Here is a 13,948-nt window from a genome sequence, read left to right on the forward strand (position 1 = left end):
TTAGCCCCTTGAGCCGTGGATCTGCCCAAGGTTTCTTCCTTGGTAAGGGAGTTTTTCCTTGCCCCTGTTGCTCTTGGGTGCTCCTTGTTGGTGCCCCCCCCATCCCAATCATCCCCCCCCTTCTTATGCAGCCCTTGCCACTTAATCTACTAAACCCCTCTTCTACTGATATATTAGTTGTGTTGTCTCATTTAAAAGTGTTAGGCTGTCTGTGTGGACTGCTTCACATTTTCGCCTCACCATCATAGATCTTTTCTGTGTTAGTAAACTGTAACTATTTGAGGTCCTAATTGATTGTGCTATTTTTTAGGAGGCACTTAGAGGGAATGCCTGGGCCCTGAGAGGACTAAGACGATAATTGGTGAGTTTATTTTATTTGTGTGTCTTTCTCTCCAACTCACTTTGTATTTATCTCCAATTATCGTGATAACACAACAGTGTTTCTGCACTTTAGCATCTGTATTTGTGTCACTAATATTTTGCATGTTCTATTTGTATATGTTCTGTCTTATTCAGAGGCCACCCTGAAGCAGTTCCCAGGCCAGACACTCACTCCAGATTGCTGGGCCAGGCAATAAATGCCAAAGTGACAGAACTGAGGTTCCATAACAAAAACAAAGATTTTCAATAAAATAGAATAAAAGATAACAGAAGTGTTGTGTGTTTCTTCCTCTTTATACTGATACTATGGTTGATTTTAAGTAAACACAATAGTGAAATATTTATTGATCAATGCGGAAAATATCAAACCATAGTAGAATATGAACTATATTAGAGAAATATATGTCTGAAATATATAGATCATGTGATCAGAATCGTCATCAAGGGTCATGTGATCATGCTTCTTAGTGTCATATATTTAAATATATTTAATTATATGCATAAAACATAAGAAAGTGGCCAATATTGAATATTTACTTATATTTTGAAATATATTGATACATACATGGAAATATATGTATTTAACATAGATGTGCTTATACTGGAATATGTTCAAGCTGCATATATGTGAATATATTATTTTTCTGTATGGGTAGCATACTAGGGTACGAATAGCATACACTGCTAATTGTACCAGGGGTGCAAATAGCCTTACCCTTATAATATTTACTTTCCTCGCAAACCGTTCACCACAGCAATTAGCAGCTAACATCGTTTAAAAGCTGAAAAAAAGCTCTTTCATGTGATGTGATACTTCTGATGTCTGTGTGATGAGCATACCTGTCAACACTCCCGTTTTTCCCGGGTTTCTCCCGTATCATCTGTCATCTCCCAGCACCCTCCCGTTTTGTTATTTCTCCCAGAAAAATCCCGTAATTTGCATGGCCATCAAACTTCATTTTAAAATCATTGATGCATTCAGGTTGCCAGATTGTGTATGAAATACACCCTACACATACACGATCACTTAGTTTTAATTTCAACCGTTTTGTCATAGGCTAAAACCTGGCAACCCAAAACCCAAATAAGGAAGCGGGTGCCGACTGCGCAGCCTGAGTCTCGTCGTAAGCAAGCGGACTAGTTGAATGGCCTACTCCAGAACTAGCTGTTGTGAAATTGTTGGGAATATAATTGATTAACACATCACATAAACTGTTATTGAGTGTTGTTGATAGACTGAACTTGTTCCCTCGGAACCAAATCTGACAGCAAGCAGCTTTGGAGTTTTGGAAGTAGGCTGCAGGCAGGCAGCTGGTGGATACATAACTGGCATGCGTAAGGTAATGGTAAGGTAAAAGCAACGACCAAAATGCAGTGTTGAAACACGTGTATGAAACGTATTAAATATGCAAACACAGATCCGGTATAAACACTGAATGAATGAATGAATTCTCAGGCTAACCGTGTGTTAGGAATAGGTACCCACCAGCCCAGCACTAAACTGGGCGTGGTAAAAAAATCGGATATTTCAGGCAGTAAAAGCCCCGGTAAGAACCAGTGATGGGCAGTAACGCGTTAGAAGTAACGCGTTACTGTAATCCAATTACTTTTTTCAAGTAACGAGTAAAGTAAGGGATTACAATTGCAAAAACAGTAATTAGATTACTTTTACTTTCCTGCAAGCAGCCTGCGTTACTGCGTTACTAAACGTGATTTTGCCATAGACAGTAAAAGAATTTGGGATTTTGCCATATGGATTTTGTGAGACTAACTCGTGACAATGATGTAGGCTATAGCTGGCGATATAGATGTAAACAACAGACACACGTGTGCAAGACATGGAGTGCGGGAGAGAGCGCGAACATGGAGCATTTAATTCATTGCAGTTCAGACATTACAAAAAAAACAGCCTACACTCTTCGTGGGAATAAAAATGTTGTCTACAGCGAAAAATTCCACCTCAAATCTGAGCAAGCACCTAGCAAGCCGGCACAGGAGTGTGAAACTCATTGAGACACCCCCAGATACATGACGGCTGCAGCAACAGGTGAAAATATAGGACGTTGCGGGTTCCCTGTAGCCTACTGGCCCATTATAACAGGAGCCAGGGCATTATAATATTCTGGCTGCATTCACTGTGATTTGGAAAATGGGCAAAAATATAATGTGGTCTTTGCCTTTTTGTTATGGGGCTGGTGAGTGTTGAAGTCTTCAATAATTCGTTTCCCTTAAACCATCGTTTCTCTACTGGGTCGCGGAGACATGCCAGGTGGGGCGCGAAAAACAGGAGGAAAACAGAATTTTTTTTATCTGTAGCCTAGGCCCAGGTAGCACCCGATGTGCAATGGACGCACTGTGTTATTCATAGGGAAGCGCTCGTGTCAAGGCAGCGTGAGCGCATGTTTGAATCTGCAAGCACGTTCACTAATGAACATTTCTTGAAGCTGGCCTATCTTAGCGATATATTTGGAAAGCTCAATGAGTTAAATCTCCAGTTACAAGGCAAAGACAAGCACCTACCTCACCTAGCAGATAAGATTACTGCATTCACCAAAAAACTTGAGGTATGGGACAGGCGCCTCGATCGCAACAGTATGCCTTTGAGAATCTGAGTGAAATCGCTGAAAAGTCTGCTTTGAGAGCCACTCTTGTGATCCCATGTATTAAACAGTAGGCCTACATCACATCCCTGCAAAGTTTATTTAAAAAATATTTCCCAACCAGCAGTGCTCAGTATGACTGGATTATGGATCCATTTAATGCAGCATGTTGGTATTTCATTTAATATATTGTACAATGCTGTAAAATATTGGCCTATGCTTCCTAATATTTTGTCGGAAAACAGAAATATGTGTTTAATTTACAATGGCACATTATGTATTTATTTATTATAATATCTGCAGCACCAGCTGATTTTAACTCTGCTGAAGAGGATATATTTAGAACTTGTCATTATTTCAATACATTTGACAATTTTAAGCTTGACCTACCACTTTCTTAGAGCGATGAGGGACAGGTGGGGCTCGAAAAGGCCCCCTTGATTAAAGTGGGGAATGAAAGAAAAAGTTTGAGACCTTAAACTAAGCATTTACATGAAGCACAGTAGCCTATGCCGCTTGAAACACATTCCACTCAGATAGGTGCTACCAGGCTCATATAGGCTACCACTTTTAATTGCAAACAAAATGTCTAGCTAGCTGTTTATACCAACTTAATATCATGACTATTGCTAATATAGTCCCAAATGTGGAGTTTGTGGACTAGCCATAGGCTTATATTTGAATGGTGCTGATCATTATGAGAGTTTTGTAGATGCTCTTTAAGTGACAGCGCACCATTTATAAATGAGTTAAACTGCATCAAATTAGTAGTATTTCTTAAGAAATATTTTAAACTAACAGTTCTGCTTTGGGCACCAAAATAGCCAGCAGCGGCACTGCACACACAGTTCAAACACATACTCTTCTTGACATTAGAACAGCCTAAATGTGGCATGCAACAGCATTTTCTGTTTTGGTAAATGCATTACTCCTCTTTGCACTGCAACTGTTAAAAGATGTAAATGTTAATAGAGACTTTGGTTTTAATATTTTTTTTGCTGTATTTTATTTACATCTATTCGAATGAAGGAGTATACACACCAAAAAGTTAAGATTGAAACTAATAAAACCAAGTTTTAAAAAAGCGTATTCAGGTTGTGTATAGCTAGTGTGTTTTTGTAAAGTAACTAAGTAAAGTAATTAGTAAAGTAACTAATTACTTTTGAGAATAAGTAATCAGTAAAGTAACTAGATTACTTTCTTGGATAAGTAATCAGTAATCAGTAACTAATTACTTTTTCCAAGTAACTTGACCAACACTGGTAAGAACCAAACTAGATTTTGTTCAAATCTACACACCTATGGTTACTGAAAAATGTAAGGTTCATTTATCAAATGTTATTTTGAAGTGTTAAAAAACATAGTTGGTTTAGAATTTTCAAAATAATTGGTTGGTAATTAGCATGTTTACGATACGTGACTATCGACCTCAGTGACTGTACGACTTAACTTTACTACACTGAACTGTTATGACAGCTTGTAGCCTTTTTAGTTACTTTTTCATCCCACTTTCAAAACCATGACATCGATGATATCGGAACCCTGCAAAATCATTATTTGATTGGTCAGGACCTCTATCGCATACGATATTTCACATCAAACGAGACAGTTTCGAATGTTTTTTTTATCATTGCAACAAATTCCGTCCTCGGTGAGTACAGACTAATTAGATAGATAGATAGATAGATAGATAGATACTTTATTGATCCCCAGGGGAAATTCAAGGTCTCAGCAGCATACATAACACACAACCACATTCTTTAACATCAGAAAGAGTAATAAAGTATATAATATAAAAACACAACTAAGCAATAAGGACATTAGAAGATAAAGAATGCTAAATATACTAAAAATACTAAAATACAAATTATATAACTAACACTTAATGCAATATATAAAAATATACTAAAATACAAATTACAAAAATACAAATTATACTAACTAACACTTAATCTAAGTCATTCTAGAGACAGTATCCACATAGTGGTGACTAATCAATCAGAGGCGCTTTCAATGACTGAGGCAGGGACTGAGCCTGTGATTCTTTGTGCATAGTTAAGATATGGTAAGGTGCTCTAAGGTGCTCTGTGCGAATGGGTGTCATGGTGGTAGTGCAATGGTGATAGTGGTAGTGGTCATGGTGATAGTGCAAATGGGTAAGTAAGTCCAACAGTGCAGCAGTGCAGAAGTAAAGTAAGGTAAAATCTATATATCTATATATTTAACTATATAAGAAAATGTATAAGTGTGGCCACAGTTTGGCTGTGGCATAGAGGGGGGGGGGGTTATGCATATGTGCTAATGTGCTAATATAGCACGCAAACAGTGCGGCATAAAGACAGTGATACAAGTGGCTAGTGGACAGACAGTACCAAACATGGAGGGGGTGAAGAGGCAGACAGACTATGCAGAGAAGTCTATCTCTCCTCTTCCCTTAAGTGAGGCATTAAATAGTTCAATGGCCCTGGGGACAAATGACAGAATAACTGTGTTTATTAACCTGCTTAATTTTGTGTGAATTTCATCCGAAAAATTGGATTTGGTGTGGACAGGCCTTAAAACACATATAAAACACCAACCAAACCATAATGTGCCACACTAGTCCTAACAATAATCCTTTACAAAGACATGTCTAACACCAACCTTAATGTCTGCAGTTTGCAGTTAGGACAAGATAGTCCCTTAGAGAGAAGCTGAACTCCAGAATCCCCCAGGTCGTTGTGATTCAGGTCCAGCTCTGTCAGGGAGTTTGGTGACTGCAGAACAGCAGCCACAATTCCACAGGACTTCTCTGAGAGTTTGCATTCAGCAAGTCTGCATAACAACACAAATAAAGACAAAATATTGCAGAGATGGATAAATGTAAGGGATATGTGCCCCGATAAATCAACACAATCAAGTGATCTTTCGCAGATCATTCCCATGCCAAATCACATACACATACATACTGTACATACATACACACACACACACACACACACACACACACACTGTATACATATAAGCAATTTATTTATGTCACACCATCAACCACAATCCTGTAATGAAGATGGAATTTCCCACTTCATAACATCAAAATATATCAAAATATAAGTGTACACCATCTTGCATTTTTAAAACAGTAAAGATACTTATAAAATGGGTATTACACATCAATACAGCTTAGAAGAAGTCGAGAGGACTTCTAACTCACTAAGACCTATTCACAAACAATCCTAAGTCGCTTTTTGTGGCATTTCACGTCACGTTGCGATGTTACGGTTACAGGAGCTCTCAATTGAAAAAGGGAATAATTGTGCATTGTAGGCCTAAAAACTTACACCTAGGAGTTTTCTCTTAAAAAATATTCACAAAGGCTTTCAGACCTACTCTTAGTAAGGAAAAGTGACAACTCCTAACTCTAGCTCTGTTGTTATGGTTGACATCATTACTCATGCACAAGCTTGATTGAGGTGACCATTTTAATTTGCAGATGATGCGGGAATGATGGTAAAAACCTCCCCTATGATGATGAGTGACAGGTGACAGGTCTTTGCTGGTGAGAATGCGTGCACTACACAAGTGCTGTGAAGGATGCACGATGATTAATAAACAGCCTAAATGAATAAAGAGTAAGACAAAACAAATAGCCTAGTAGCATAATGAAATACAGTAGGCCTATCTTTGCAGTTTGAAGCAGTATCTTTGCAACAGGTTTTAAATTAATCTTTAAGAAGACACATAGGCCTACATTGGCAAAGAGGAGAAACAATTTGATTCACAATAAAACGTTACATTTAGTTTACATGCAATGAATGGTTTTGGTTGTTGGTGGAGTTATTGCATCCCTTAATTACAATGCACAATTATTCCCTCGCGATTGACAGCTCCTGGAACCGCAAGTTAATTTCAAAACATCGGCATCGTGACGTGAAATGCCACAAAAAGCGCCTTAGGATTGTTTGAGAGTTAGGAGTCCTCTCGACTTCTTTTAAGCTGTCCCAGTCTTAAGTGCTACTTTTAGGGCTAAAATGCTTTGTGAATTACTCTTAGTCAAAAAAATTAGGAGTCCTAAAGTTATGAGTGACAAACCCATTATTTTTAGGAGTTTATCCTAAATTCGGCAGTTAGGAGCTACTTTTAGCCTTAAAATTCTTTGTGAATACGGGCCCTGGAAAAGATCCCATTGACGCCTGTCAAAGACCAGGTTAGTCTGGGTTCACCCCAGCTAGTAGTAGACTAGTGACTTAACATTATATTTAGTCGCTATAGTTAGCACAGTCTCTCCATCAGAAACTCACCGAGCCTTTCTGCAGCACCTCACAGCTGGGATCAGTCTCCTACGTCCCTCATCTGATGTGTTGTATTTCTTCAGGTCAATCTCATCCAGCACCTCCTCAGACATCAGAAGCATGTGGGCCAGTGCTGAACAGTGGGCAGGAGACAACTTCTGTTTGATGTTCTTTGGTGATGACAAGTATGTCTGAATTTCTTTGTGCATGGAATCATCTTTCATTTCAAATAAGCAGTGGAAAAGATTGATGCATCGTTCAGGAGAGAGACCTTCTCTGTTGAGCTCCTTCATGTACTGACATGTTTCCTTGATGCTATTTGAGCTGTTGTGTGTGCGGCTCAGTAGACCTTGCAGAAGTCGGTGATTGCTCTCCAGAGAAATGCCCATAAGGAAGCGAAGAAAGAGATCCAGGTGTCCGTTCTGGCTCTCCAAAGCCTTATCAACTGCACTCTTAAGTAACACATGTAAGTTGTCTTCAGTTTGTAATCCTAATACTGATTTAAGAGAAGATAACATTGACGGATTGAGTTCATCTCTCTGCTCATCACTGATGAGGGATTTCAGAGCTTCAAGGTTCTTAGCCAAATATGAGTGAAACACAAACACAGCTGCCAGAAACTCCTGGACACTAAGATGCACAAAGCAGTAGACCTTCTTCTGTTGAGATTCCACAGATTCTGTCTTGAAGATCTCAGTGCACATGCCAGAATACACTGAGGCTTCACTGACATCAATTCCACACTCTTTCAGGTCTTCCTCATAAAACATGAGGTTGCCATTCTCTAGACTCTTGAAAGCCAGTTCTGCCAGCTTCAGTAGTATTTTTTTCTGTGATCTCAAGAGCCTCTTCTTATCTGTTTCTTGTCTTTCTTGATATTTCTGATCCTTCCGAGTTGTCTGGATCAGCAAGAAGTGTATGAACATCTCAGTCAGAGTTGTGGGAATTTCTTGGGTGTTGTCCTGTCCAAGCATCTGCTGAAGTACAGTGGCTGCAATCCAACAGAAGACTGGAATGTGGCACATGATGTGGAAACTCCTGGATGCCTTTATGTGAGAGATGATTCTGTTGGCCTGACTCTCATCACTGATTCTCTTCCTGAAGTATTCTTCCTTCTGTGGGTCATTGAAGCCTCGTACTTCTGTTACCTGATCGATGTACTGAGCAGGAATCTGACTGGCTGCTGCTGGTCGTGAGGTTATCCAGATGAGTGCAGAGGGAAGCAGAGTTCCCTGAATGAGGCTTGTCATCAGAACATCCACTGATGATGTTTGTTTCACATCAGACAACTTACTGTTCTGTTCCAGATCCAGACTCAACCGACTCTCATCCAAACCATCAAAGATGAACACAACCTGACAGTCTTTGTATCCTTCACCATCATTCAGCTCCTTCAGCTCAGGGTGGAAGTCAAGCAGGAGCCTGTGAAGACTATACTGATCACCCCTGACTATATTCAGCTCACGGAAAGAAAGGGGGAACATAAAATCTACATCCTGATTGGCTGCCCCATCTGTCCAGTCAAGAATGAACTTTTGCACTGAGACTGTTTTTCCAATGCCAGCAACACCTTTGGTCATCACAGTTTTGATGTGCCTCTCCTGTCCAGGTAAGGGCTTGAAGATGTCATTGCAGTTGATTGGTGGGTCTTCTGTGTTTTGAGATCTGGATGCTGACTCTACCTGCCAAACCTCATGTTCCTTATTCACCCCTTCACTCTCTCCCTCTGTGATGTAGAGCTCTGTGTAGATCTTATTGAGGAGTGTCTCAGCCCCTGGTTTGATGATGCCTTCAGATATGTTCTCAGACCTCCTCTTCAGACTGGCTTTGTGATTCTTAATAACTCTCCTCAGGTCCTCATCTGTTTAAAAATGACAACATTTGAAAATTGCAATTGTTCAGTTTGATAACATTACTTTACTTCTCAGAAAACTATTAAATCAATACAAAGTTTATAATGCACTGTTCAGTCCCTGCACTGTTCACTTTTGCACTACCACCATTGCACACACTCAACCATAGCCCCTTAACATGGTCAATGCATTACATGGTCAGTCCATGGGGATGAATAAAGTATTGATCTCTCTAAAAAGCCAAAATGTCCAAAATGTATACTCACCTAGTTCCCTCTTTCTGCCTGGTGTATGTTCAATGTGCAGGTGTCTTCTGCTGTTGAAAAAGGGCATGGACAAGGAGGCATTCATTTCTTCTGCAAAATATGCACCATTTATTTTAAACATGTTATTCTTAAGTTTGTCAGACAGATTTATTTTAAATTCTGGCGAGATGCCGTGCGTAATAAGCTAGCCTGCATGCTGCCTCGAGACAGACAGATGCGTAAGGGCGAGTTTATCCTCCGCTAATTTCTGACACAAAGTGACAAGTTGATGAGCGATTGTAAATGACAGATCCAGAGCTAGTGAGCAGAGCGGAGCGTGAGTGAGCGAGGAGCGGAGTGGATGGAATTTTGTTGGAGCGCGGAACGCTTTTTAATTTTGAGGCTGGAGCGGCCGCTCTGTTCTGCTCCAATTTCCCTCCGATACCGCTCACACCACGAGTCTGAGGCTTGCCCAAATCCACCCAGAATTCACGTCTTCCTAACAAAACCAAGACCGTTAAATTTCAAAGATATTGGTCATAGTAAGTTCGTTGTTGGGGATGGAGTTCGCTAAATATTTTAGAAAGGAAAGGAAACTGATAAGTCACAGGGGCGTAGCTACCGACGGTGTAGCCGGTGCGGTGCACCAGGGCCCAGGCGCGAAGGGGGGCCCACTGCCACACTCCCAATATGGGCCCCCTCCCGTCAGTACTCGGGCTCATTGCACAATATTGTAAATGAGCTGGGATCACGTCAGCAGTTCTCGGATATCAATATTTTTTTTCTCACACTACAGTCTATTCTTTTGAATGGGATTGACAGTTATTCATACCACTCAGATACCCTATAACTATTAGTCATGGTGACCTTATTTTTTGCATTGTGTTTACATTCAGATGTTACAACATAGGCTACAATATGAGTTAGAAATAAAAAAAAAAACCTGCAACTTATTACATTTCTTTATTTATTGTCAATTTTTACAAAGGAACAAGGACTTCTGGGAATGGGGAAAATGTGTTTATCCCAATGATCTTACTTCCGGTCATTCGTGATTACATTACGTTGTGAGGCTACTTCCGGATGTGTTGTAGCTTAGTTATAATAATCAGCAATGCAATCAGCAATTAGTAAATAAAAGTGGCACACAGAAGATAAAAGAAAGACGAGAACAGGAGGAGACTAAATCCAAATGAATGAAACTAAATCGTTTTTTTAAACACCTCGAATGTTGCTGCTGGCGCTGATGCTAGCAATGTTGACGTTGAGTCCTACCTAAGGAGTAGGCTAGCATGGGACAAGAACGATTGAGTGGATTGGCCATACTCTCCATAGAGAACAGCAGAGCCAGGCAGTTGGGTTTCAACCATATCATCAATGACTTTGCTGAACACAAGGCCCGTAGAGTGAACTTCTAATGGGTGAGTTACAGGCTGCTTTTTTATGGAGTAGGCATATGTGAGGTGCACTTTCTGTGACCTTTTTGTGGAAGGCTATCTGACCGCTGCGCCACACTGTTAGGCTAAATTAAGCAATTGTGTGGTTATTGTGTAGGCGCCACTGCGTACGAGTTGCTGTGTTTTCCTTGATGGCTATTTAATTGTTTTATGGCGTTTCGGTTTCGTAAGTTGGGAGAATTCAGTTTAACAGGTGGTAGCGATGATTAGTCAGGTAGCCACCGTCCATGGCTCTTTCTGATCATTTTGGTGAATCTCCATCACACACATGCAATTTTGTGTGCTTGTGTTTGTGTCACGAAGGGTTGGGGTTGGAATTCGGGGGGCCAAATGAAAATGCTTGCACCGGGGCCCAGCATAGCTACGCTACGCCACTGATAAGTCATACAAGTGTATTATTCCTACAAAACAACTAAATACAATGTAGACCAGCGGTCCCCGGGCCGCGGGACATTCCTAACCGGGCCGTAGCCTACGATATGAGTTTGAAAAAAAAAATCCTAACCGGGCCGTAGCCTACGATATGAGTTTGGAAAAAAAATGCATGCAAACTAAACTAAATTTAATTTGCAATATTGTCACGTTTTACATGACATAGGCCTATATGCAGTTGTTTGATTACGTCTGTCTGTCCTGCCTTCAACACTTTTACATATTGCCTTCAGCGCTGCGCAGCCTCAGGTCAGCTCACTTCACTTGATCAGTTCTTGGCGAATGGTAGTAGTGTCAAAACTCGCTTACCTGTGTGACATATTCGGGTTGCTTAATGACCTCAACCTGTCACTCCAGGGGAGAATGACGACTGTCTTTAAACTGGCAGATAAAGTCGCTGCATTTAAAGCCAAGCTTGATTTGTGGGGACGACGAGTGGACCGGGGTGTATTTGATATGTTCCAAACAGTAGTGGGGGTTTTGGGAGAGACTGAGGCAGGGCCCTTTCTCTCGCAGCTGGTGCGCGATCACCTTGTTGCGCTTGCAAATGAGTTTGAGCGTTACTTCCCATCCTCCAAAGATCCACGGCAAACCAATGAGTAGGTCCGCAACCCATTTGTCAATATCCCGAATAGTCCTAACTTGTCAGCGCAGGAGGAAGAGCAGTTGATCGAAATTGCAAATGACGGTGGTCTGAAGAGTGTGTATAAGGAAACCTCTCTGGCGGGTTTTTGGATCAAAACATAAGCAGAATATCCCGAGATAGCCGTAAAAGCGCTGAAAACGTTTCCCACCACGTATCTATGCGAGGCCGGGTTTTCGGCAATGACTGCAACTAAGACCAAATTGCGCAATCGACTGGACATTTCAAACACACTGAGGGTGTCACTGTCTTCCATCACCCCCAGATGGAACCTTCTTGTTGCAGGGAAACAAGCAGGGCTCCCACTGATTATATTCGTAATGCACGTTTAGTTCCCATGTTTTGTTCCCATATTTTGTTAAGCATGTTCACACTTATAGATGTAGTTTCAAGTTGTTCAATATTCATAGTTCATATTGTTCAATTTTCACTTCAAGTTCACGTTTTTCACATGTTTAAGATATGGTTACCTTCACTGTTCATACATAACTGGAGCTAGCTCTTTTCAAGTAATGCATGCACAACACATATGGAACATGGAACCCCCAAACCCCCCCCCGCCGGTCCGTGAAAAAAAAATAGGAATCAAACCGGTCCATGGTACATAAAAGGTTGGGGACCCCTGATGTAGACCATGTGGTGACACTGTTAAAGATTCCTTTTGGAATATAAGAAGACACATGAGACATGGAAACATGAGTGTGTTACGGAGACCAAAGAAAAACGTGAACAATTTGAATATGCTTCATATCAAGTAGAAGGCTAAAGTAAAACTTGGATGCTAAGCCTGTATACTTTAGGCAATTGGTCCCACTGATCCCTTTAGTTTTACGCTTATGTGTATTGACGTTGACAAGCTTGTTCGTTGATGCACTATCGGTGTTGCATTTTAAAATAAATGTTCTATGCGTGAAATATATTGCCATTGCTCTTAGTTCTTTGGGATTTAAGTTTTCTGTTTAAGGTGACAATTCGACTTGTATTTATTTCTTCCTGTTTTAAACTGGAGCGAGCATGGATCGATTTCACTGGAGCGGGATGATTTTTACGTGGAGTGGGGAGCAAAATTGAGCAGAGCGACCTGACGCGAATTTGAGCGGAGGAGCGGCCGAGTAAACAGCCACTTGAGTGAGGAGTGAGATATTCGCATCGCTCAGCTCCGCTCACTAGCTCTGCGACAGATCAAACTCGGCAATGACAGAGCACAAGCGAATTTTCAAATCAGCCACACGATCGGTCATTGAGGGTCGGATATCTGCTGTGGCTGTTGACCCCAGCAAACGTGAGGTGTGTTGAATTGCTCGGACGGCTGTTTGATGACTAGGGTCTAACTCGCGCCATGGCAGCACTTTTTTCCCGCTAGTTCCATATATTTTCCTTGCGCACAAAGTGCAGAAACATGCTCCTGGTTGCCGGAGTTTTTGACACCTGCTTACAAAGGGCTTTTCGTCTTGACCCACCTCCTCTATCCAAGACCAACGTCATTTATTCTTTATGCTTTTATCGACAAGTCTGATGTCTTCCCTAGCTTCATAATGTTGCACTCCATGACTTTGGCTACATTTCGCACTGCCAGTGTGGGAAACACATTCGTAGTGTATGGGAAACAAAAGATATTTGAACGTGGAGTGACTGCTGATTGGCAAAAACCCAAGGCCAGCCAGCCCCTACCCTATTACCGATTGGCTTAAGTAGGCCTACTGGTGTGGTTTAGTGAAAGCGCCTCTCAGATCTTAGGAATGTGACGTTGACACGTCGGTATGCTGGAAATCCGGCGTGGCGCCGGAGTGCTATCAGGCCTGCACTATGCCCAGATTTTAAACCATTACAATTGTACTTCCACTAGGTGGTTACTTTAGGACCAGTCTTTTTGGCCAATCTTTTGCATTTCTAAAGCATGCCTTTCCCAGTCAATGTACATCTGTGTGGGTACTTGTTGCTCACTATTGTCTTAGCTGGCCCCCTGCCAAGCAACCTCTGTGGTCTCATCTCTTTCCTCCACACTGTGGAAACTTGATGGTCATTTCTGAAAACCTCTGTAAATGTACGCTGTGAATGTAACACAT

General features: G+C 41.1%; 1 protein-coding gene across 1 annotated transcript in view; it reads right to left on the reverse strand.

Annotated features, from left to right (window-relative positions):
- LOC143116936 (NACHT, LRR and PYD domains-containing protein 3-like) overlaps positions 1-13,948 on the reverse strand; it is a 63,019-nt gene that overhangs the window by 31,599 nt on the left and 17,472 nt on the right. The window contains exons 7-9 of the mRNA XM_076278334.1: positions 9,372-9,461; positions 7,267-9,113; positions 5,625-5,791 (exon numbers count right to left, since the gene is read on the reverse strand). Of these exons, the coding sequence (XP_076134449.1) occupies positions 5,625-5,791; positions 7,267-9,113; positions 9,372-9,461 (2,104 nt within the window). The remainder of the gene's footprint in view (positions 1-5,624; positions 5,792-7,266; positions 9,114-9,371; positions 9,462-13,948) is intronic.

Source organism: Alosa pseudoharengus, unplaced genomic scaffold (assembly GCF_046254945.1).
Source record: "Alosa pseudoharengus isolate Yale_2024_CS ecotype anadromous, Long Island Sound unplaced genomic scaffold, YU_APseudo_1.1 YU_APseudo_1.1_scf_1, whole genome shotgun sequence".
NCBI classification, from domain to species: Eukaryota; Metazoa; Chordata; class Actinopteri; order Clupeiformes; family Clupeidae; genus Alosa; species Alosa pseudoharengus.